This window comes from Taudactylus pleione, unplaced genomic scaffold (assembly GCF_031769625.1).
Source record: "Taudactylus pleione unplaced genomic scaffold, aTauple2 ptg000539l, whole genome shotgun sequence".
Taxonomy (NCBI): Eukaryota; Metazoa; Chordata; class Amphibia; order Anura; family Myobatrachidae; genus Taudactylus; species Taudactylus pleione.
The window spans coordinates 2,746,552-2,773,722 of record NW_028284941.1 but is presented as its reverse complement, the minus strand read 5'-3'; the positions used below and the strand labels follow the sequence as shown (position 1 = coordinate 2,773,722).

At 44.8% G+C, this 27,171-nt stretch overlaps 1 protein-coding gene across 1 annotated transcript in view; it reads left to right on the top strand.

Annotated features, from left to right (window-relative positions):
* Positions 1–26,762, top strand: part of DLGAP3 (DLG associated protein 3) — a 500,666-nt gene extending 473,904 nt beyond the window's left edge. The window contains exons 10-12 of the mRNA XM_088451181.1: positions 19,139–19,230; positions 25,293–25,436; positions 26,544–26,762. Coding sequence (XP_088307307.1) covers positions 19,139–19,230; positions 25,293–25,436; positions 26,544–26,762 — 455 coding nt within the window. The remainder of the gene's footprint in view (positions 1–19,138; positions 19,231–25,292; positions 25,437–26,543) is intronic.
* The last annotated feature ends 409 nt before the right edge of the window (positions 26,763–27,171 follow it).

Genomic DNA, 27,171 nt, shown 5'->3' with positions numbered 1-27,171 from the left:
CACTTCCTGGTTCTGCAGGTTTGTGGAACCACATGGAAATGGAATGAGCGTAAACGTTACGTCGATGTATTATATACATAACAATTCAACGTGTGTGTATATATATATATATATATATATATATATATGTCTTCACTAGGTTTTATTTATTTCTTGGAGTGAGGGGACATAAGGGCATTTATTTATTTCATGTGTCACTTGTGTTTATGAAAGATATTATTAAATTGCTAAGGGTGCTTTTTAAAAATTGTTAAAAAAATGTACACTTACCTCATTTCAGTATTCTCAGAGCCTGATTCAGCATTGGATCGCAATTGCAACCCCGTACAGTACGTGGATCGGCCCATGGTGTGTACTGTTTATGCACCACAGTGCACGTGCGCTGCGACAGCATTGCTCCCCCACTGCGATCACGTAAGGCTATCGCAGAGTGAGTGATGGGACATCAGCATTTGGGGGTGGTGACGTGGGAGTGGTCGGAGAAACGCAGATGTACCTGTCCGTTTGAACTCAGTTGTATGGGGCGTGCATAAATTAGCCACTGCGACAGCATACGCAGCTTCGTGCGACGAGACTTGCAATTTCTGGTACAGGTCAGAGCTGCTGTAATTGTGCGTTACGGCCCGATGTTCCTCGATGCTACCGATGTGTATAGTATGCAGGACTGCTAGGTATTATGGATGTGAGAAAGCTGTAGTGGGCATCTCTATGCTGACTGAGTGATAGCAGACATTAGCATATTTCCGCAGCAGCACTGCGTGCGATTACGGAGCTGCGATCCCTGCTGAATCAGGCCCTCAGTCTGGAACAGTAAGTGATGTGTTTGTACTGCTCTGCTTTTCCTTATGCAACCTCTGCAAAAATTTGCATCTTTCTCTGTAAGCCCAATAGACTTGATGGAAATCTAGGCACAAATCAAGGTGTACAGCACCTCTAAGAGAGAATTTTGCACTGTGCTTTGTACATTAGCTCTATTGTGTTACAGAAAGACAGGTGCATGACATCACAAAGGAAGCAATAATATGCCCCACAGCATAGGGGACAGTTTCTGGGTGCTTGAGTAACTCCAATATCTTTTGCTGTTGTATCCGCACACCATGTCTATGCATTTTTCAATCATATGGGACAAGAGGGTCTCAATGATTGTTAACAATGGATCAATGCCACATAGCACCAAAGATCAATAGTTAATAACCTGAAATCTGATAACTAAATAATTACAAGTATAAATTAGAGATCATTTATTAATTGCATTTTTTTTAAATTGTATTTTTATTGAAGTATCATATGAAGTGTACATACAAAACATAACATACTGGAATAAAACCAATACATTTAAATTATAGAGAATTCAATCCATAGGAACTAGTAAGATCATAACAGTAGTAACAGATAGTAACAAGGCCACAAACAGAGAAACATAAAACTGAGTATTATAAGTATCAGCCTTAATCATATTGCATTTTTTTTTTAAATACCTTTTTAATGTATTATTCTGTTATAACCATCTGGTACTTCTGTGATATTTTGGGTAGTTGCCGGAGCTGTATTTACAGTATGTGCTGCTAAAGGCCATTATGAATATTGACATAAATACTAACTAATACATTCCTACCTGCTGCATGTTAACGCCAGACAACCCACAGAACATACTCATACTTCTGGTAGGGTAAGAGAGTGGAAGCAAATAAACGGGGAGAGGAAACACGCATAAACCTAACCTAAAGACTAGGTATTTTCCTTCTCGACCTACTGTATATGGAACATAAAGAACATAAAGTCACGTACAATCTGCTCTTTTCAGGCAGAGCTAAATACGGAAGATGTTGCAATGTTGTCAGTAATTGGCTTTTAGAAAATGATAAGAACACTTGCACATGAGGATTACTATAAATTAGTATATGACAAGATTCTTCCATGATTTCAAAAGGTCAAATCTGCACATGTTCAAACATTTATTAGTAAAGCTTTTAATTTGCATATCAAAGTACCAAGTACCGGCTGCATGAGGAATCTCAAAGGGTTGCAGTGAAGAGGGGTTGTCAGAGATTGTGCGTGTTTGTCTCTACATGACATCGAAAGGTTCAGCTCTCAGTTTTTACCCCAAGTCAGTCAGTTAGCTTGTTGAATATTTGAAGGTGTTAATATGGGAAGAACGGAAAGGATTAGCCTACAGAATAACCTAATGAGATGTACACATAACATTATAATTAACATACAGGCTGGGCAGACATGAATAACAGATTGTATTACGGCATGAGTGGGAATGTGTATAATTTGTCCCATGGGATCCCACACTTTACCAAATCAATGTATGTTTTGCTGTTCTGATCTGAGGTTTTGGGTTACTCAAGTATTTTTGCAATGTAGTATTTAGTTTCTTAACAAATATTTTTTTATAACTCAATAGTAGGATCTGTATCTATACACTTTACCATGTCCTTACTGTTAGTTTCACAGCAACTCAACGCGCAACATACAGTAATATGATTTATAATACAAATCTGTGTCATTTAGATCCACATATAAATAAATCAGAGTCATCTGTATCAATACAAATCTCCCAACCATCCCGATAGTGGTGGGACAGTGCCTGAAAAGTGGGTACTGTCCCGCAGGCTGCAGTGTTCCACAGGGGGGAAAGGTTGGGAGGTCTCTTACCTGTTACTCTGAGCAGTGGCAAATGGATGACGTGTGGCATCCAAACAGTAGAGAGAGACTAGTAGCAGCGTGACTAATATAGGGACATGATGTGAGGCCCCTCCGTCCTGTCACTAGGACACACCCTTTCTGTGTGTCACATGTGGATTAATATTTTATCAAGATTATATTATCAAGGAGGGACTCGCTATAGGATAGTGCTAACTTCTATATAGATTGTTATTGGTTTATTGTCAACAGATTATGGTAGTGTAGTGGTGGATCAAGTGACTAAAAAAATGTAGAGGATAAGACAGTAGTGGTTTAAACCACATGGCTGGGGCCTGGTTTGAGGGCTCATAGCACAAATGTTTGTGGAGTTTTTGGATTTAATTTAAGGTTTTTACTTCAGGGCTCAGATCTCTTTCCCTTAAGGAAAAAAAAGCCCCAGTGCTACAGTCTTGAGTAATTTCCACTGTAACAGTACAACCACAGATGGGTATCCAGCGATTAGCCTCTTCCTGATCCCCTTGTTTGTTATACTTGTACGGTGGGTGTTATATTTGCTATTCCTGGGGTCTTAGCCTTGGTTTCACTATGTGCAAATCTACACCAGGATCTCTATATTCTCAAGTTAATTCCCAGTGTTGAAGTATTCAGTTAATTTCCAGTGTTCAAGTATTCTGTTCATTTCCAGTGTTCAAGTATTCCGTTCATTTCCAGTGTTCAAGTATTCCGTTCACCACCAATGTTCAAGTATTCCGTTCATCACCAGTGTTCAAGTAGTCCATTCATCACCAGTGTTCAAGTATTTCGTGTATCACCAGTGTGCAAGTATTCCATTCTTCACCAGTATCCAAGTATTTAATTCATCACCAGTGTTCAAGTATTCCGTTCTTCACCAGTGTTCAAATATTTAGTTCATTTCCAGTGTTCAAGTATTCCATTTATCACCAGTGTTCAAGTATTTAGTTCAACTCCTGTTTTCAAGTATTATCTCAACTCATGTGTTCAAGTATTATATCAACTCCTACGTTCAAAGTATTATCTAAACTCCGGTGTTCAAGTAGTCACTTCATCTCTTGTGTTAAGATATTCATGCTAATATAGTCCCGGTCTTTCTGCTACTTCCAGGTACCTGTCCAAAGGGCCACGACCTGCCTACTTGGTGCAGCAAAACCCAAATCCCGATTGGAGGGGTCACTGGTGAAGACCACCAAGTGGGTTAGACTCTGCGCCTCTGGGCATGTCTAGCCAAACCTGGGTTTGGCCGCAATAGGGAGACCTAGTCATTGGCACTCGCTTAGTTGTTCCCTAGCCACCCTAACCCCCTGGCTTTTACCCTCACCTGAGGAATTTCCATACAGATCGTGACACTGCGCTTGTGCACTACATTATGTTGAACTCATGCACAAAACATTTTGGGGGCCCATTTATCATTAATATCTTATACATTGCGATCTGGGTGCGATATTAGTGCCCATGCAGGGCCGTCCCGCCCATTACGCTGACTACGCAGGTGCATAGGGCACCAACCAGCAGAGGGTGCTCTGATTAGCTGCCGCCGGGCCACAATTCAGTCCCCAGCACCACATCTCCTTCCCACACCCCGCACTGCCGCCGCGCTCCATATATCCCCCTGGTCTCCATGTGCTGGGCACCCGCTGAGATGTAATTGCCAGCGGGCGCCCAGCTCTTTCCTTGCAGCTACAGCCGGAACTCACTCCTGAGCTCCGGCTTCCGGCTCCCCCCCACGGGCACTTTGGGAGACGTCATGACGTCTCTCCCATAGTTCCGAGGAGTGGCGGACGGCAGCAGAAGCGGGATCAGGGCTTAAGGTAAGTATTGTGGGGTTTTTTGTGTGTGTGTGGGCGTGGCACTCTTACTGGGGTCACTTTTACAGGGGACATTACTACTGGGGGCACATCTTACAAGGGGCATTACTACAGGGGGCACATCTTACAGGGGGCATTACTACTTGGGGCACATCTTACAGGGGGCATTACTACTGGGGGCACATCTTACAGGGGACATTACTAGTGGGGGTACATCTTACAGGGGGCAATACAACTGGGGGCACATCTTACAGGGGCATCACTACTGGGGGCACATATTACAGGTGGCATTTCTAGTGGGGCACATCTTACAGGGGGCATTACTACTGGGGGCACTTTTACAGGGGGCATTACTACTGGGGGCACTCTTACAGGGGGCATAACTACTGGGGGCATATTAAACTGGGTGGCATCACTACTGGGCCATTCTTACAGGGGGCATTACTACTGGGGGCACATTTTACAGCATTACTACTGGGGGGACATTTTGCAGAGGGCTTTACTACTTGGGGCACTCTTACAGAGGGCATTACTACTGGGGGCACTTTTACAGGGGGCATTACTAATGGGGCACTCTTAAAGGGGGGTGTTAATACTGGGTGCACTCTTAAATGGGTGCATTGCTACTGGGGGCAATTTTCAAGGGGCATTACTACTGGGGCCATTATTACAGGGGCATTAATACTGGGGACACTGTTATAGGGGCAATACTATTGGGGGCAATACTAGGGGCACTAATACAGGGAACATTACTTTTGGGGGCACTATTACAGGGTCTCTACTACTGGGGGCACTATGGCAGGTGTCATTACTACTGGGGCCACTACTAACGGGGGCATTGCAGAAGGGGCACCACTACTGGGGGCACTGCATAATGGGTACCACTGCTGTGGGCATTATGTGTAAGGGGCAGTACAGCTGTAGTCATTGTAAAAGGGGCACTACTACTATGGGCATTGTATTAGGAGCACTACTACTGTGAGCATTGTGTATAAGGGTGTCACAAACTCTTGAACGGATTATGGATGCGACCCTTATTTAGGGAATTGGCTAGACCTATGCCTGAGGCGTGGAGTATAATGTGCCGGTGGTATTCACCAGGGACCCTCGCAAGAAGGTATGGACTTGGCTGCGTCCGACACACAGGTCGTGGCCCTCAGGTTAGGTTCCTCTATACAGGTGCTGGTGCACACTGGATGAAGTGCAGAAGAATAAACGTAGTCAACAGGCCGGGTCAATACCAACAAGTGAGATGGTACCAGGGAGCAGACGTAAACAGATCACAGGGAATAGCCGAGGTCAGAACCAGATATCAGATGTGGTACCAGGGAGTCAAACAAAATCGGAGTCACAAACAAGCCAGGGTCAGGATCAGATTAACAGGTAATGCACAGGAATGCTGGAGTATAGTATGGAGCCTATACTCTGGCACTGGAGTGCTCCCAGAGTCTCTCTTATATATGCAGAGCAATTCCAGTCACTTCCTGTGACATCACAAAAGGGGCGTGTATTGCCCTTTAAGGAGCTGCGCCCGCCTGCATCAGGATAGAGGACGAGCGACGGAGACCAGCGGCAGGTGCCGGGAACACCCCGCCCACTGTCCCCTCACAGACCAGCGCCGCCAGACCTAGTAAGTGTGTTCTGGCATCCGGTGCGCTGTGACATTACCCCCTCCTCTAGGGGTGGGCACCAAACACCCCACAAATGGTTTGCCAGAAAACTTCTGATGGAATTTCTGAAGAAGTTGGTGTGCGTGAATATCTGAGACCTTGATCCAACAGCGCTCTTCCAGACCATATCCTTTCCAGTCTACCAAGAATTGGACTGTACCTCGAGATATTCTAGAATCCAAAATCTGTTTTACCTCATACTCCTCCTGATGATCTACTGGAAATGCTGCAGGAGGATCATCGTGCTTTGAATATTGATTCAGAACTAATGGTTTCAAGAGGGAGACATGAAAAACATTTGGTATTTTAAGAGTGTCAGGATGCTTTAGGCAATATGCCACTTGGTTTATCACTTGCAGAATGTGGAATGGCCCAATAAATCTAGGAGCAAATTTCATTGTAGGTACCTTCTTTCGCAAATGTTTGGTTGACAGCCAGACTCTGTCGCCACCATGTAGTAAAGGCATCATCCTCCTTCTCCTGTCTGCAGACACCTTGTACCTAGAAGATGCTCTGCACAAGTTTTTATTCACTTCCTTCCAAATACTGAGGAAACGTCTAGCCGTATCGGGAACGACTGAAAGTGAAACCGACCTTAAAGCTGGCAATTCTGGTAACACGGGGTGAAGTCCATACTGTATAAAAAATGGAGAGTGACCTGCTGCCTCATGAAACAAATTACTATGAGCAAACTCGGCCCATGGCAACAAGGAGACCCAGTCATCCTGATTGACCGATACATACATTCGAATGAATTTTTTCAGCTCTTGATTCACCTGCTCTGTCTGACCATTACTCTGAGGATGGTAGGCTGATGAAAAGCTCAAATTGACTCCAAAACATCTGCACAATGCCCTCTAGAATTTAGAAGTGAACTGCACCACATGGTCTGACACAATGTCTTTAGGAAATCTGTGCAACCTGAAAATGTCCCTTACGAACACCTCTGCAAGCTCTAGGGCCGAAGGTAGACCTTTTAATGGGACGAAATGAGCGGTTTTGGAAAACCTGTCCACCACTACCCAGATAGTGTTGAAACCCTGGCATAACGGTAAATCGGTGACAAAGTCCATAGAAATATTAGTCCAGGGACAGTTGGGTACCGATAAGTTGGGCAGATCTCCCGAGGGTCGGAGGGGTGGAACTTTATGTTGAGAACAAATAGTACAGGCTGCCACAAAATCCTTGACATCTTGACATATAGTAGACCACCAATAATTCCTAAGGATTAACTCCAGAGTTTTCTTCACCCCCGAATGGCCAGAAAATCTCGAAGCATGTGCCCAATGTAACAGCTTTGCACAGAGTTTAGGTGCCACAAATGACTTCCCTGGTGGTATCTTGACCTTAGTGGTTACCGCTTGGAAGCACATTGGGTTCAAAATTTGCTTTTTCTCCTGAACTTCATTCTCCTCAGCGGAACTGAATGCCTGGGACAAGGCATCAGCTTTGATATTTTTGCTGCCTGGACAATAGGTGATTACCAAATTGAAATGATCAAAAAACAGAGACCATCTGGACTGACGATAGTTTAGACAGTGAGCGGTCCTGAGGTACGTAAGATTCTTGTGGTCTGTATAGAACGTCACAGGAATTTTTGCCCCCTCCAACAGGTATCGCCACTCCTGTAGAGCCAACTTGATGGCAAGCAGTTCTTTGTCCCCAATGGCATAGTTTTTCTCTGGGGTAGAAAACTTGCGGGAAAAGAAGCCACAGGAATACCACTTCCCAACCTTATCCCCCTGTGAAAGAACTGCACCTACTCCGACTGTAGAAGCATCTACCTCCAGGAAAAAAGGCTGATCACAATCAGGCTATCTCAGAATAGTTGTGGAGATAAAACATTGCTTCAATTGGTTAAATTCTTCCTCTGCTTCAAGCAGCCACACCCGGGTATCTTGGCCCTTCTTGGTGAGAGCGGTAATTGGAGCAGCAACAGATTAGTAATTCCTGATGAACTGTCGGTAAAAGTTACAGAAGCCAAGAAAACGCTGTATTGCTTTTAATCCCACCAGTTGGGGCCAGTTAACAATGGTGGAAAGCTTCTCAGGATCCATTTGAAGTTTAGAACCCGAAATAATGTAACCCAGGAATGGCAGCTCCTCTTGTTCGGAGCATTTTTCCAGTTTGCAAAAAAGTCAATTAGTCTGTAGTCGTGACAATACTTTGCACACATGTTCATGATGACTCACTAAGTCCTTGGAAAAGATTAGGATATCATCCAGATACACCATGACATACTTGTATAACAGGTCTCGAAAAATGTTGTTCATGTACTTTTGGAAAACTGCAGGAGCATTGCTCAACCCAAAGGGCATAACCAAATATTTGTAATGTCCATCACGCGTGTTGAAGGCCATCTTTAACTTATCCCTTTCCTGAATTCTGATTAAGGTATAGGCCCCACGGAGATCTAACTTGGAAAAAATCTTTGCTCCTTTTATGCGATCGAAAAGTTCAGAGATCAGTGGTAGTGGGTATCGATCTTTAACAGTGATGGCATTCAGGCCCCAATAGTCTATACATGGTCTCAATCCACCATCTTTCTTTTGAACAAAAAACAACCCCGCTCCTGCAGGTGATTTTGATACTCTGATGAATCCGCATTCCAGGTTCTCCTGGATGTACTCGGACACCGCATGGGTTTCAGGAAGTGAAAGAGGAAACACTCTTCCTCAAGGAGGCATCTTCCCTGGAAGTAAGTCTATAATGCAGTCCCACTCCCTATGGGACGGAAGTGTTTCCGCGGCTTTCTTACTGAATACATCCTCGAAGGACCGGTATGGAGCAGGAAGTGAACTCTCTGGGGAGATGGTTGAACTCTAAATGACACACGCTGGTGGTTTGATGGATGGTAAGCATGACTGATGGCACTGTGATCCCCATGACAGAATTTGAGGTTCATTCTAATCCAAAATAGGAGCATGCCTTATGAAGAGCTCCAACTTGCATGATGACCTCTGAGGTCCTGGAGTGAATGGTAGCCATAGGAAGCTTGTTCCCATCTACTCCGATGATGCAGAGTGGTGCTTCCAATGGTATACTTTGAATGCCTAATTCTTGGACTTTCTTTGCTGAGATGAAATTGCCATCGGCACCAGAGTCTAAAAAGGCCTTAACAACATTAGATGGTTTGTCTGACACTAGCATCACGTCAATAGTAAACTGGGAGGAAATTTTCCCTTTTGGGGTGTGCTGAAATGCACCTAATCTGACCACCCCTCGATCAATTAGGCCTTCTCGTTTCCCAGATGTTTAGGGCATCCTGAGAGAAGATGTCCTGGTTCTCCGCAATACAAACACAGCTTATTCCGGAACCTTCTTTCTCTCTCTCTGCAGCAAGTAAACGTGACTTCCTGATCTGCATAGGTTCTTGTGGAACCTCAGCCGGGGCTGTGAAACGAGGAGCAAGTTTGAAGCTGAAGCGTCTGGACTGTTCTTTTTCTCATGCTCTTTCTCTGTGGCAAAGATCTACCCGGATACACAGAGAGATCAGATCATCTAATGTGGTTGGTAATTCCCTGGATGACAATACGTATTTGATTTGCTCTGACATACCTTGCATGAATGCTGCTATTAAGGCCTCATTGTTCCACCCTAATTCTGAGGCAAGGGTTCGGAATTGCACGGCGTATTGCCCAGCAGTCTGGCTGCTTTGTTTCAATTGCAGAATGGCAGAACTTGCAGAGGACACTCGTCCGGGCTCATCAAAGACTTTTCGAAGAGCCGCTATGAACTTAGTACTGTCATTAACAACAGGGTCATCTCTCTCCCATAGTGGAGATGCCCATGCCAACGCCTATCCAGACAGCAGCGAAACAACATTGGAGAAAGAGTTTGCGGCCTGAACTTCAAACTGAATGGAACATTGATTCAAAAATCCTGACAACCTTTGGGATCTCCATCATACTTGGTGGTGTTCGGAATTCGTAATGGAGCAGAAGTTCCTGCAGCTTGTACGGACACCACAGGAGGTGGAGCTGGTTGTACCGGAGATGACTGAGCAGGTCCCACCTGTTTCATAAGCGTCTGAAGGCACTGCATAATTTGAACCTGGTCTTGTTCCTGCTTCTTGACTCTAGCAAGGAGGTTTTCCAATAGATCTTGAGGTGAAAGATTACCAGCGGCATCCATGTTTCTTTTAGGGCCAGAGTATTCTGTCACAAACTCTTGGACGGATTATGGATGCGACCCGTATTTAGGGAATTGGCTAGACCTACAGGTAATGCACAGGAATGCTGGAGTATGGTATGGAGCCTATACTTTGGCACTGGAGTGCTCCCAGAGTCTCCCTTATATATGCAGAGTAATTCCAGTCACTTCCTGTGAAATCACAAAAGTGGCGTGTATGGCCCTTTAAATATTTAACAGGTCAGCACGCTCCTGTAGGGAGCCGCGCCCGCCTGCATCAGGAGAGAGAATGAGCGACTGGGACCAGCAGTAGATGCCAGGAACACCGCGCCCGCTGTCCCCTCACAGACCGGCGCCGCTGGACCCGGTAAGTATGGTCCGGCGTCCGGCACGCAGTTACAAAGGGGCACTAATGTGGGCATTGTGTAAAAGGGGCACTATTGTGTGTCAAAATATAAATAAGGTACACTACTATGTGGTGTAATGTGAATCAAGGGCACTACGTGCGTGGTAATGTGAATAAGTTTGTGCTACTATGTGGTGTAGTTTGAATTGGGGATACTATTGTGTGACCACGCCTCTTTCTCTTGAGACCTCGCCTTTAGCATACCTCCCAACCATCCTGATTTTAGCAAGAAAGTGTCCCAGATGAGTGAGGAAATGGTGAATAGATGCTATGCACATGCATGCGGCATCTATTGACTGGAGAAAGGGACTGGAAGCATGCCCAGCAGCACCAAGAGCACTGGGCATGTATCCAGCATGATTGGAATTACAGGGCGGTGCTCGTGATTATGACTTTTCCCATGAGACCACACCCCTTTCCTTTGTTGGGTGCACGCACTCTGGGCACGTGCAAAGTCTGCCAAGGGGCACCAAAATGTATCTTCACTTTCCAAAAATATTAGGCACGGGCGGGCCCTGCCCCCATGATCGCACTGCAGAATGCGATTGCGTCATCGGTATATATTATAGAACACCCACAGGGTCAGGGGCTCTGAAAAGAGCCCATGCCTGCGATGTGTTGTGAGTGCTGCTGGGGCTATTGCGCATGCGCGGTCCCGCTGACTACACATGGTCAGTGCCCATTTCTGGGAGGGTTCCGGGGGAACCCTCTGCCAGCTGAATCTGTGATGTGTAGCCCATAAGCTACAGTGAGCTGCGGGGGGCAATCTCTGGAATGCTTTGTATTCTGGAAATTGGTAGATATGGCAGCATCACATCCCCCATAGAAACCTATGGGGGATGCGGCTGCCGGTGGGAATGGAGGAATCGCAGCAGGTATTGGAGATATCTGCTGTGGTCCCTCTGTGATACATAAGTGTGGAAACTTATTATTTGCGGTTAACTCCTGAAAACGGGTGTTTACGGAGATTAAGCCACAAGTATACAATGATAAAAGGGCATCTTGGGGAGGAGAGACATGCTTCCCATTTATTATTTATTTGACTTAGACTTCAGTGCCGGTCTTGTTGTCATTGGTCTGGTACTGTTTACGAGTTGGGGAAACAGCTGGTCAGGTTTTTTCAGATTGGAACAACTCCCACTAAAAAATAATGGTAAAGCAATGGTTTTCCAGTGATAAACTCTCCTCGATCATTGTTACTACTGTATGCCAATGGAAAAGGGCTGTCTGTTTCTCTAGTGAGTGTAATTTTCCCCTACATATTTTTTGGCATACTAGAATTATTCATGAATTACTTCACTCAGCAGAACAAGATTAAGACTGCATGGGGCCCCAGCCAAGATACTGATTTGGTGCCCCCATCTACTGATCCATGGATACCAATGTATTTACTTACTCTATACACACTGATTACTACTGTATACACAAGTCAAAATGATATCACATGTCTTATACATACCATCTCACTGATATTACACACCTGATACACACTGATCACCATACAAGGGTCACACACCAGATACACACTGGGGGAGCTGTCAGGCTTCCACGGTGGGGGGCATTTCGCATCTGAAAGGGGGGTGTCGTGATGATGATGCTCCATTGGGGGCGGAGCATGGGGGCATGACAGGTTCATTGTGGCTCCGCCCCCTCTTCACAATGCCAAAATTAGCTGCTAGCTAAAGTGCTGAAGTGTACTTTGAAGTATTTCAATGTATTGCATCATCCAAGTATACCAAATGGTGATGATGTCAGTGTTTATGGAGTGTGCAGTGTTGCTACTTGCCAAATCACTGGTTTGGTGAGAATTGCTTTCAAAATGGTTACAGAAGAACAGAGCAGATACAGGTAATTGCTGACTTGGGTACTGCAGCTATATGACAAAGGAAATGGCATGTGCAACAAGGAGCATGGCCTTCATAAGAATAGAAATAGATGTAATTTTTGTAGCAGAGTTCATGGTGATATGCTATTATCATGCTGTACATGGAATTGATTTATCATGAACCAATCTACCCTGATTTGGGCAGAACCAATCTAGAGGCACAGAGTTCAATAGACTTTCCAGTTTCAAGCAAGAACTGCTGCAAGGTGATATGGACTCTGCTGCCAAGAGTCCACAGGTCACAGCCCTACAAGTTGGCACAGGGCGAGACCAGTAGAGACAAGATGGTATTAGAAGACTCCTTGAGATCTGAGGCACAAGACAGGAATAACTGTGGACTGTAGAAGACACTTCAGTGATTGTTATACTCAGGGCCGGTGCAAGGTTTCTTGGTGTCCTAGGTATTTCTTCAGCCTTGCGCCCCCTCGCCCCCACCCTCGGATGGCTACACAAGCCCTTATACGGTGCCCTCAGCAGTGGTCCCCTCTATGCAGTGCCCCTTATACAGTGCCCCCAGTAGTGATCCCCCTATGCCTCCAGTAGTAGTCCCACCTATGCAGTGCCCCTTATATAGTGCCACAGGTAGTGGTCCCCCCATGCAGCGCCCCTTATATAATGCCCCCAGTAGTAGTCCTCCCCTGTGCTGTGCCCCTTATATAGTGCCCCCAATATTAGTCCCCCCCATGCAGTGCCCCTTATATATTGCACCCAGTACTGCGGGAGCCGGAAAATGGAGCTCATGAGTGACCTCCAGCCCGGCTCCGGCAGTGGGCGGAGCAGCCGACGAGAGTCTGTCTGACTCTCTTCAGCTGCTAAAACAAACACACAGCTGCCGGTGCCGGTGGCTGTGTATTTGTTAGTAGTAGTGTAGTGCGGACTGCACTTAAGTTCGGTCCACGCAACACAGCAATTCAGTGGCGCCCTGCAGTGGCCAGCGCTCTTAGGCAGCTGCCTAAGTTTGCCTAGTGTTAGCGCCAGCCCTATACTGGTGGCATAGCTAAATTTCTGAAAGGTCACAATGAGATCTATGGAAATACTGAGATGCCGAATGGACAACTGAGGCACGAGGCTCCACATACAGGACTAAAAATTTTATCACAGAAACACTAGAGACAAGCTGGAATTGTTGAGAGCTAAATGGGAACTGGAGACACTAGGATACCAGAAGCCAGGAATATGCAACCACAGAGAAAAAGAAAGTACTGCAATGAGTGCCAGCACCAGAGAGTTTAAATTGAATGTCAGAATCCCAGAAGTGCTATGATTCCTTAAATCTGGTTACATGAGCATAACCTTAAAAAGGGGGAGAAGCCGGTGGCTGTCTGGATCTTCAGGCAAGATGGTGGTCCTATACTGGATTGTGGTGCTGCTGTGAATGGGAGGAGGAGCCATCATTTTGCCGAGCTCAAGAAGTAAGTGCACTTAGCTGGACCACCATAGGTGTCCCCAAGCCATGCTGGACATGGTAATCTGACCCTGCTGTCTGGAGCTTGACAGTACCCCTCACCCCTTTTAGAGGTGGCCACTGGAAAATCAACATGAGGCTTCTGGGGAAACTGGTGATTAACTTCTTTGGTAGGGAAGGGGCATGAACATTTGTTGCATCAACCCAGAGTCATAACCCTTCAAACAATTAGATATTCTAGCTTCCCTCAAGAGACCTATGAATTCAGAATTTGTAAGACTTTGAATTTCTTTCCATGCTGAGTTTGGACTTCAGGTGAACTGGTTAATAACTAACGGTTTGAGGAGGGTAATATGAAAGGAGTTAGGGATTCATAAGAAAAAGGTAGCATGTAGAAACTAGTTTAATGATTTCAAAAAGGTACAGTATCTTCACTCCTCAAATACAATCAGTATCTTCACTCCTCAAATTCCAATCTCAAAAGTTATCTGTCCCCTATGGTATAGTTCTTTTCAGGTGGGAGAAATTCTTAGAACAGAAACCGCAGGTAAGAAGTTTCCCATCAGACAACCTTTCAGAAATTACTGGTCCAACTCCAACAGAAGAGGAGTCAATCGGCAAATAGAAAGGAAGTGACAAGACCGATTGTTTTATAACAGGAGCTGAAACAAAGCCCTTTTTTAACTATTGAAAAACATTAGTTGCCTCTTCAGGCTAGTCTTTAGGATTACAATCCTTCATGGTCAATAAAGAAATAGGAGCGATGAGAGAATAATAACCTTGATTAATAAATTACTAGTACTAATTTGCAAAAACCAAAAATTGCTGAACAGATTGGGGATAATCAATGATTGTTTGAACTTTTTCTGAATCCATTTGGAGCCAAGTGCTTGAAATGATATATCCAAAGAAAGAATATAAAGTTTAACTTGAACAGACATTTCTCCACCTTACAATAGAGTTTGTTCTGATGAAGAAGGAGGAGCACCTACAACTACAGTAATATACATCAGATTTAAATTACAGAGGTTGAAGGTCATGACCAGATATCCATAGTTCCCATCTCAAGTATTAAAAACCATCTTATATGCATTGCCATGTACAGTAATCTTTGTGATGAGAGTAAGGTGATACTGGTTCTTGATGGTAGTAGAATTCAAGCTCTTACAATCAATACAGGGACAAAGTCCCCCAGGGACAAATTCTTTAGATTTGGCTTGGGAGAGAGAGAGAAAATATATCATTCCATTTGTGGGATTTTTTTCCAGGAACCAAGTCAATGGAGCAGTCACAGTCCAACTGAGGAGACAATATTTACAAAAGACATCCTGGAAGTTACAGTATGGAAGTGGAATTTCCAGACCTTTATTCGAAGAGTCCAGAGAAGCAGAACATAACCAAAGTGCTTTCTTAAGCAACCTTCGAAGCAAGCTAGATTCCAGGCATGAATCTGGGGAGTGATCGAGTTGTTGAGAAGAGTTCATACGAAGCTAGGATGAGTTGATTGGAAGCACTGTAAATGATAAGGAAGGAAATGTTCTCTGAATGTAACCCCCCAACCTTAAGCCACATTGGTAAGGTCTGGGACTGAATGATGCCTTCTGGAATTCTTCTCTCATCAATGGCTGTTTGAAAAATGATTGTCAGAAACAAAGGGATGGTAAGAGCCAGTTTGGACACTAGCAAAGCAGAAATGAAATTGGCAGCAGCTCCAGAATCAATTAAGAGACCGGATATTCCAAAATCAGTAAACAGAACAGTTTTGTGTCTTGAGATTCATTGGATATTGAGCGGTTGTTCCTAATTTCAACTGTCCAACATCATTTAGGACTGGGCGTTTCCTGAAAGCTTTGGACAGTTGGCCAGCGGATGAACCAACCCAGCACAATATAAACATAACTTCTCCCCTCTCATTCTTCAGGAGTTACATGGCAACAACCCAACTGTAAAGGTTGCTCGGGAACTGAAGGCGGAACAAGGAAATGGGGAACAAGTCTGATCTTTCTGCTTCTCTACTGTGCCCTTTCACAGAAGCAAAGGTCCAGCGAAGTTTATCGAGAGAATTTGGAAGCACTCGGGAGGCTAATTCATCCTTGATATTGTTGGACAATCCCTGCCAGAAGACTAGTGCCTCCTTGTTCCACTGAGACTAAAAAGACATAGCACAATAATGTATTAAATATTGCTTAACAGTTTGGGAACCCTGATGAAGGCGGAGGATGTCAGAAGCCGAAGAGAATTCTCAGCTCAGCTCATCAAAGATTCTTTGTATGTAGCCAGGAAGTTGAAATAAACTTGCATAGTGAGATCGGATTTCTCCCACAAAGGAGAATCAAAAGCAAGTGCTTGGCCAGAGAACAGATAGATGATGTATGCCACCTAGGTCTTATCGGTGGGAATATTTCTAGGCTGCAACTTTCCGAGGATTGCCAGCCCTGAGCTAACCATTTTGGGATTGGTTCATGCTCTGGCAGGTGGACCCCATGCTGTGTGTTCTCCTGCTACGGCATTACCACCCTGGCTGGTTCAGCCTGGTGCTGGTTATACGAAAATATGAAAATATGGAGGAACTTCATGCCAGTTTTCCCTTGATTTTCCTGTAGTTTTGCGCCGGTGTCAGCGCTGTAAAAATGCCTTGAAATTCGCCGCAGCGGGCATTTTCCTGTAGTTTTGCACATGCGCAGTACAGGGAAAATGGCCTCCCGGTGACCTGCACATGCGATATAGACTCTGGGCACACTGTTGTGCCCAGAGTCTATCAGTGCTTCGCTGTCCGCGCTGCGCTCAGTGCGCTGCCGGCCACCAGACTGAGAGGAGGGGGTCTGTGACGGACACTGCACACGGGCCCCCTCCTCTTTTGAAACGCTCCTGTTACATGTGTTAACCCCCAGCAAGTTTCAAATATGTTGAAATCTAAATATGCACTGCAGACTATCTCTAAATCCATAAAATATTAAAGTGTATAATACAATTTTTTTGTGTATACAGTATTTACATTTTCCCAAATTCAGGACTTTAGCTAGACACTGCAGATTCTAAACAGCCTGACTATATGCTTAATAGCTTCAATTTAGATCTCCCTCTAGTGACTAAAAATGGCATTTGAAATGGTGCAAAGAAAGGTACTGAATTATAAAAGTAGGTTTAAAAATCAGGTTTATAATCAAAGAGCATAATACAGAAAGTGACTGTTTTCACTGCACCATTAGGTTCCAGCCAGTAGCATTGGAGCAAGATTCATTTGCACCATATAAATGTGTCCTTTTATAAAGTTTTATAAATTCTACCCTCATGCAGCTGCCTCTTGCATTAAAGCATGTCTAAAGCACAGAAAGGGTTAAAAGCTCTTAACCAGAAAAGTTACAAAATATGTGATAAACATTTTCAGCTAGATTTTCATTACTGATACATATTGTATTATTAAATATTAATAATAATTAGTAAAATTAGATATTCCACTCAATTCCCAATGAAAAGTGTAAAAATCAGTGAGAACTGTGCATGCTTCTGAGTGTAAAAAAGGCATTAAAGGGTTAATTAAAAGAAAAAATTATGTGGGTTCCCCCCTCCCAAGCATAACCAACCCGGGCTCTGGTTATGGGGGTAAAAATGCGTAGGGGTCCCCCGTATTTACTGAACCAGTAACGAGCTATTCGATCCAGTCCTTGTCCTAAATATTTTGGGGGAAATTTGCATAAGGGTTCCCTGTATTTTTAGAACCAGCACAGGGCTCCACTACCGCTGGGGGGGGCTCTAGTGCCACAGCCGGGGGGGCACACTTGACAGGGTCCTCTGGCCACAGCATTCACCCCCCAACTAGTCAGCCATGGCTGGGGATTCCAGTGGGAAGTGGGAACACCCCCAATAAATGGGTCTCCCCTTTCCAGTGTATCCCAGGCCGAGGTTATCCCCTGGTGCAGGTTTGATAGCTGTAAAGAATAGATTTATCCTAATATTGTCTTATACATTACAGGTCCCTCCTCCCGTGTAAAATAAATATTAGAATAATGACAGTACACAAACACCAAATGTTTTATTCTTTTATTACACACTCATTCACTCACGCTCACCAGCACTCACACTACATACTTACCTTGTTCCTGACGCCGGTCGTCCCCTTGTGCAGTAGGCATCCCAGGCGGACATCTGTCATTTTCTCCAGTAGACATCCTTGGGTAAGAAAATAAGAGACTGCAACCCATACATAGCAGCGCTATATGTACATACTGTACATACATACTGATAGCGAAATTTACAGGACCCACGTGCGTTCCTGCACTTGGAGCAGCGGGCGCTACCATGGGAACAGGCCGCTGATTGGCTGTGAGTGCTCTGTTTCTTAGCCTCATCTCTCATAACACTTCATCTAATTTTTTGATGATAAATTGGAATAGTTGAAAGCTGTATTCTATTAAGGGTTCTGATATTGATAATTATTTATGATATGATATATTATGTACCTTGCAATGAATAACCCAGCTATCATTATAATGTGCACTCTATTTGAAATGTAAAATATGTCCTTGAAAAAATATATTTTCTTTTTTTACTTTTCTTTCTTTTTTCTTTATTTTTTTGTAATTTAAAAAAAAAACTTCAATAAAAAATAGAATTAAAAAAAATAATCCAATCTAGATGTGAAGATCTGAAGAATGGATATTTACTGTAGTTATAGGAGAATATGGTAAACTGTAACACAAACAAACATTGAGTTACAGTATGCAAACATGAAATACAAACATACAGCATCACTGAACTGTAGCTGATCTAATGACAGCAAACTTAGGTGGGAATTCTTACGATCGATGCTGTGCTGAGGGGAAGAGTACAGTATATGCACCTGTTTGCAGTAGACCATGTGGAAAACTAAGATAGATGCCTCCACTGTCCCCTACCCAGGGTTCATTGGGAACTAACTAAGGAGGCCTGAGAGTTCAGTTATGCTGAAACTAGGCTGGCCACTAGATGAAACTTACACAGAAATAAATACATATGAAACAAACAATGCTGAAGGCATAACACCTACAGTACTCTTACTGATTGTTTTCTACTCTTCTGACTAATGGTTATAGAATAGTCTTTAGCATGTGCATTTCTAAAAAAAAACAGTGTTGTCCACCATTTTCTGTGTGAAGTTGCTGAGAAATTCTGCTTTTCTTTTAATAGTTCTGGAAAAGATTCGTAGTGCAGTGGGCAGCTCCCAGCTCCTAATGTCTCAGAAAGTGCAACAGTTTTTCCGGCTTTGCCAACAAAACATGGTAAGTGATTTTTTCCAACTGTTCCTTATAAAACCACACTAAGGGCCTGATTCAGAGCCGAACGCTCTGACCAGAGTGCTCGCTCTGAATCAGGGCCCTCCTCCATGAAAACGGAGCGTCCTCCTGGACGCTCGCATAGCTGTGGGTGACCACCCACAGCTTATGCGAGCGTCCATGATGATGGTCACGATAGTCAAGACCATCGCGACCATCGGGCTTGCGACGGAGACCCTTTGGTAGGGTCTCCGTCCGCAAGCCCTGGAGTGATTTTGGCTCTATCAGAGCCAAAATCACTCCCACTGACATCACTAGTTATGTCAGTGGGGCCGGCTTCAGACGGTAGGCGTTCCCATGGGAACGCCTCCGTCTGGCAGGCACGCCCACCAAAGGGGACGTGCTGTCAATCAACATCGACAGCACGCCCCCTTTGGTGCGAGACCTGGAGCGACGGAGAGCCCGTCGCTATCCGGGTCTCGCGCATGCGCTCGCGAGCGGGTCTGAATGACCCCCTATGTACACAAAAATTACTGGACACTGGGCTTGATTCAGAGCCGGAGGCTATTTGCGGATGGTTGTTCCAAAAAAGGGGCCGGCTATTTAAATTGAGTGCTCGCTCTTTGCGGTTTGTTGACGCCTCTATGTCTGAGGGAGCGAACGAAAAATGCGCTCGCTATTTTGTAAAGACGCCCCTTTGCCGTTCGCATCACACGTCATATTCGGTATTTATTAGATTAATTGGGTACATCGAAAGGCATCTGAACTGCTCGCAGTGCTTGTGGTAGGTTTTTCTTACCGCTATCACTGCGAGCAGTTCAGGCTAAAAGACAACCAAGTGACATGGTCGATGACGCTCCTTTACTAATTATGCACTCCCATTAAACGCTCTTTTGACAGTTTGGCACGCCTGCATTCGGATCTCCACTCCCCCGTTTTCAAGCACCTTCCCCTGTTACCACCCACAAACGGTACATTCTGTCAATCAAATTAGCAGCCCCTCGCTGTTTTGCGAGCGCACGATTTCCGACTGTAATGACTGGTTTGCGCATGCGCATTACGACCCATATGCATGCACAGTTGTGTGAACATCGCTCAGAGCGAACGAGCAGCCGCTTACCAGCGGCTCTGAATCAGGCCCACTGACCGCAAATAGATCGGCAAGATTTTAGTGACATCAGTACTTTGTAGGTCCACAACATGCAGTGATTACTGCAGACACCCTTCTTGGCAAACTGTCCACATGTTCTGGACATCAGCAGGCAGTATGTTTTGCCATTCCGCCTTAATTACAGTGATCAACTGTGGCACTGAAGAAGGTCGACCTAGAACGCACCCGTTGCTCCAAATTGTCCCAGAGGTTCTTAATGGGGTTAAGATCAGTATTCTTAACTGGCCAGTCCAGCTGGAATTACCCAGGTTACCAAATTTTTGTATACCAGTCCAGTATCTGCTGTATACCAGGAAACATGACAGGTGATATTGTCGTCCTGATAAAAACATTAATTGTTTCCATAGAACTGCAAGTGCATAGGCCTCCCTACCAAGTGTTCTTGTTGAAAACGCCACATTAGTGGTCATTTGTAACTCGTGTGCAATGGTATGCATTTCTCTTGCGTGGGGGTGTCCAATCAGTTTTGTCTACATAGTGTAATTGACAGTACAAACATATAGCCATACTTACCTACTTTCCAAAAACCTTTGGAGACATCCCAGTATTCCAGGCATGTATACCACTCTTCTGCAATGGGGGAGTGGGCAGTGAATTGATGATGCGATTCATAGAAAAATGTATTATGACAGTGTAACCCTATGCTGCGAGATGCTGCTTTGACATTGCAATGGAGCTGAAGTGATGGAGTTCAGCATCATGGAAAATACAGAGCATACACAGGCCACTTGCTACCCCCAGGAATTTTCAGGTATCCGTAAGACTAGTGACTACTCCCATTCCCTTAAAAATTTAATTTTCTCAGAGACCCCAGAAAAAATCACAAGCAGATCCTTTACATATATAAACTGGCAAATGAAAATAAATTAACAGAAATCTCAATCTCTCTCTCTCTCCTCCCCCACCATCCACCAAAAAAAACAAAACAATCGGGACCAAGGTGCACAGTCACACTGTGCTCCCCCAGAATGCCGGGTGCACCCGGCAGGCATGATGACGCCACGCCCGTATTCTGGGTAGCAGTGCTTCCTCAGGAATTCCCCTGTCCCGCCAGCCAATCAGAGGCCTCTTCACATATAGCGGTCGCTCATTGGCTGTAACCCACGTGGGTCCCAGCCAATGAGCGGCCGCTACAAGTAATTATTATTATGATTGGCTAGCGGTCCGTGAGAAATTTCAGATGACTTCGGTCATCTGTCATTTCGCGAGGTGTAAGTATATGTAACAGCATATACTTACATCTGTTCGTCTTGGTTTGGGTAAGTAGTTTTTTTGTTTTAACAAGATTGTGGATGCTACGGAGAGCAGGGCCAGGATGTAGGTGAGTATAGGTTTTTTTTTGCCATGCCATGCACACGGATTTCTACTTGGGACAAGTGGACCGACCGGCTGGTACAGGTAAGTATGTGTGATTGATGTATGTGTGTATTAAACTTGTACTGTCTAAGATGTGTGTGTTTTGTCTTTATTTAACTATTTATTTTACAGTGGAGGTACGGGTGCTGGCCGCCTGCTGGCTCTTGTAGTGCCACTGTGCCAAAGGGCAGGCATGCTGGCACCTGTAGTGCCACTGTAAAATACAATTGTTTTCTTTGATTTGACACAATATTTCCCCGGTACCCACAGCCCAGGGGTGCGGGGAAGAGTCCCGGGCTTCAGACCTAGCCTGGGGTTTTTGGAAGAGGGGGGACCCCTTTTTTCGGGGTCCCCACCTCCCCTGAGATCCCCAGCTTAGCCTGACCGGCTTGGGGTGAGAATGCTTTGGCCCTGGAGACCCGGTAATAGGGTCTCCTGGGTGTGGCATTACACCCCGGTCGGTTTGGTCCGGTGCTGGTTTTAAATATTGGGGGACCCCTATGCAATTCCCCCCTATATTTAAAACCAGGACTGGCCCTGCAGCCTGGTGCTGGTACCTAAATTACGGTGGAACCCTACTCGTTTGGTACCCCATAATTTTAGGTACCAGGACAGGCTGGCAAGTCCGGGGCTGGTTATGCTTATGTGAAGGGGGGGCCCACGTAATTTTTTTAAAATAATTTAACCCTAATTTAACTATTTACAGGCAGAAACATACACACTGATCTGTATATGTTTCTGGCAAACTCACAGCTCTGGAGGTGAGTGTTTAAAACTTCAATTTGGCAGAGAGTTTGCTGTCATCTCACCAAGTTTGAAATGAAAATCAACCCTTAAATCACCCAAAATTGGCATCTCGATTCTTTGTAAATTTACCTCTTAGAATCATTGAAGGCAAAGCACTTACCCTTAGCCACACAACCAGGGCTGCCCTTCACCGCCGTATTGGGCTTCCTAAATTGACTTTCCTGGGTTTTTTTACTATGCTGAATAACCTCCAACCACACCTCAACATCCTTAAAACCTAAAGGCATGACCAAATTCCGACTTGCTTATGACTACATTTTTCATTATAATACCTCCACATGTACCCCCATGAGTTCATGAATATTTTATGAACCAATAAATATATTTAAGCACGTTCATGTGCTCCCCAGGCCTGGTTTCCAAGTAAAAGGCTGAAAAAACTAAAGTGCCCCGTGTCCAATGATGGTAACTACGAAAAGCGTTCTCCCCCACACCACCAGTCTTTTTGGCCTTCTCAAAACCCTGCCTCATATCCTCAGTTAGAGTAAACATATCAACATACTTCCCCTTTTTTATTTTTTCTCTAATCCATTTCCTCAATCTCCTAGTTGCAACCGTATTGGCACAATGCACCGTTTCAGAATACGATGATGCTTCAACAGGCGCAGTTAATTTTGCTAATTTCCACGGACTCCTGGGGGATCCCGTAGACTTGCTGCTAGTGGAGGAATCAGATGAAGAACTGTCATATGAACCTTGTGTAACCGTATGCTCACCGGATCTGGACAGGCCTGGAAGCTCCAAATCACTTGCTGAAATTCCTGAGGCCTCCACAGGAACGTCCACCGCTGCTGCCACTTCATCACAAACCACCTGCCTCTTGCACCGGACTACATCCTCCGGAACCGGAGGTGTAGCTGAAATGGTAGAATGGTAGAACTTCTCGGGTGGAAACAGACACGTTTACTTCTGTAGGAGACTCTGACTCAACAATGGGGAGTGGAAGAGTTGGAGGGATGGGTGCCGCCTGATGAGCTGGGACCGGAGCAGCATGAGGCAATAGAGAAGTAGGGATGAAAGGAGTGGCAGAAATGGCTAGCAGGGGAGGGAAATTCGGCTGCAGCACGCTTGGCGAAGGGTAAGCCTGTAACCAAGCACCGGGTGATGCAAAATCAGCCTGCCAGGGTTATTACGGGCTGGGTGGCTGCTGTGAGTAAGAAATGGTCTGCTGCCCATAGGGAAGTTGACTAATCGCCGGGGCAGGTGGGATGGAGGAGGGATAAGACACTGCCATCGAGAAAAAAATGGGATTCTGGGCAAAAACACGCAAGGTGCCTAATGACCATGTGTTTTGTGTGGCATGAGGGGAGGAAACCACTGAAGGTAAATGGGAGCTGACAGGGAGAAAATGGATATTGATAAAATGGCAAATAGCAGTACTGATGGCAGGCACAGAAGTGAAAGAAGGGGCATTAATGGGGACACTAGAAAAAGCATAACCAGTTACAGCCCTGTGAGAATTTAATTATGTGGGCTGAGCTGAAAAACTGTAAGCTGCTGATAATGTACTTTCTGTATTAATAACCTGCAAGTAGGCTGCAGATGCTGCGGGTTGCACCCCAGAGACATGTAAAATGACGCCTGACACTGCAGGAGCTGTAGAGCTCACCCCTGCAACATCAAAAATAGCACGCAGAGTAACAGCAGCAGGCGCGGGCCCTGGGACCTCCGCTGAGAGACCAGGGGTCCCTGCACTTGTGGTTGCTTCATTAATGGTCTTCTGCGTGGCCGGAAATTCCCAGTCCCCAGCACTCTCGCAGCCCGCGTGAGCACCCGAGCCGCGCTGCATGCCGGGACCAGGAGCAAATAGCAAGGACGGAGGGGGCATCGCAGCTGGGGATTCCCAGTCCCAGGCACGTGCAACATCGGCACAGCCATCCCCGTCCCTTCGCTGATCTCAAGCCACTCGTGAACACCTGGGCCGTAAAGTACGCCGGCAACAGGTGCAGGTAACACAGGCAGGGCTGGAGAAACGTGCTGAACGATGGCGAGTTCCCTGGGGAAGGCGACTGTACACTCACCCCAGGCCGACAGTAACTCGTGGCCGCGTGTGTGTGGGCCCCCTCAGCAAGACTGTGGTGAGGGGGGGGGTGGACAGAACGCTTGGGACAGGGCATGCTGGCAAGGAAAGATAGAATTAAAAGGGAAAGTTAAAAATATAGAAAAGGGGTAAGGGTAGAAACAGCACAAGGGAAGGAATAGCTGTAAGGAAGAGCTGAAATGAAGATTTAAACAGTGGAGGGCAGAAAAAAACGACACAACTCCTGAGGCAATAATGCAGTGATACAGGTTCTACTTAGCTGGCTTTCAACTGAAAAAGAGGCTGAACCAATTCAAAATCCAGCCTTAAATAGGTACCTAATTATGTACGCCCATTTAAAATTCTGATTGGCTAACTGTCAACGAATAATAAAACCTCACACAAGAGAAAACTACCTAGCAACAGGTTGCCTGATCCTGGCCAATCACAAAAAATTGAGGACTATATAGTTTCATGCCTATGCAGCCCTCAGCTAGTCTTAGCATCCATCTCTGAATCAGGCCCTTAATTAATACAGCAGTCAATTTGATTATACCATCTGTGCCCAAGCACATAGATAACCTGAATTGTTAGGGTACATTGAGGATCAAGTTTGGGGAACCCTACACTAGAGTATCATGTCCATGTATAGAGGTCAGCATTATATAATTTTGCAAAGCTTCAAAGCTATCTACTTCTTTACCTACTGTACAGGACCCCTCCTCATTTCCTTTGCCTACTTCTCAAGACCTGGCTGGTTTCTGGGATCTTCTCCAACTTTCCTTTGAGGACGTGGGTATGAAGTTTGCAGAGCTGCAGCAACTGAAGGACAATGGGTGGAAATTGTTGGAATGCAAGGTATCGTCAATACATTCTTGCACAAAAATAATTGATAAATAAGAAACAAGCAAATATATGAATACACTGTGGATACCTCACATGTTGGCTTCAGTTTGATAAAAAAAAGTATTGCTTTCTAAGTGATTGAAGTCTAAAGTCTATTCTAGTCTGAAGGCTTTCTCAGAGCCAATTTTCTAAATCCATCCATTTTTCAAAGCAAAATTCTGTAGAATATTGTTTAGGATATACAACTGTATGTTTCAATTACCAGTTCATTTAAGCTTTACAGCATACATTGAATAATCATTGCACTTATCTTCTAACTGTGTTTTTATGCCTAAAGGTGCCTACACACTAGACAACTCGCAAAAGATGCAATGTCGTCAACGATTTCTCTTGACCTCCCCTGGCAACACCCTGCACTCCCAGACAAACAATACCTTGCATAAACTGTCCAATCTGATAAACGATTTTACCAACGACCTTAATGTCGTTAATGAGATTGGCAGATTTTGCCCGGTGCAGGCAAGATCTAAAGATGCGATGTACGACCCACGGGTATGCGCATCGGCATCGTGATCGCAAGTGGATACTCACGAATGGACATATTTTACACGATTTGACGTTCTGATGCGACGAAATCGGAGAATCATGTAAAATATTGTCTAGTGTGTACGCACCTTAAGTAAGGTCATACATACATTATGACACTAATCAACAAGCTAAAACAGAGCCAACCCTCGCTCAGATATATTTTATTTGTGTTTGTCGTCCTTGTTACAACAACTGAGGTCTATCATTGATAACAATGATTTCTGCTCTGCACATCAGTTGACATACAGTAGCTGAGGATAGCGAATATAAACAACTATTGATGGAAAATAATTGCCTCTGAATGTGCAGATTGCTTTTATCTTCACTGATTGTTTGCAGCTGCAGATAAATTACATTTGTCTTATATGGTAACTGTAAAACACTGTTGTTTTCTGTATACATCCAAATGTAGTAGTATTGTATGTGTAGTGCAAATAAAACCTAATATAAAATTCACTCACCACAACTATACATATGAAGTATAAATCATATAAAGTTACTATAACTATTAGTATTTTGGCTACTTTTCAGGAGGAGAAGAAGGTTCCTCCTCCTATACCAAAGAAGCCGCTCCGTCAGAAGGTGCATCCTGTCAAAGACCGTTCTTTGGATTCTGTTGACCGTCAGAGGCAAGAAGCCAGGAAGAGGCTACTGGCAGCCAAGAGGGCTGCCTCATACCGGCACAACTCTGCCACAGAGAGTGCTGACAGCATAGAGATTTACATCCCTGAAGCTCAGACCCGACTGTGAAGAGGACAATGTACACTAACCTTTTGTACGCGCTGTATATAATAATATACATATATACATAGAGAATATTTAGAGATTATTCTAAGAAAAAAAAAAACACTGAAAAAATGACCACAGCTGTGTAATCCTGGGGAGGCCCTTCTGACCCAAGCCAAACTACCCCTTCATCATAAAACCCTCCCCTTCAAAGGGCAGAGCTAGTTAACCAATCAGTGCTGTCTCCATTGGTGAGGCTGGGGAAAATAGCTTAGAACTCCAGCCTCACCTCACCCTCTATCCTAAAACTCATATGTAGCTTGAAAAATGGACATGCTGCATTGTGTAGCAGTACTGAGTATGACCACAAGTTAACACTGTGTCAAAGTCTTTTTGTAGCTCCCTTTAGAGCTAAGTTTTAATGCACCCTAAT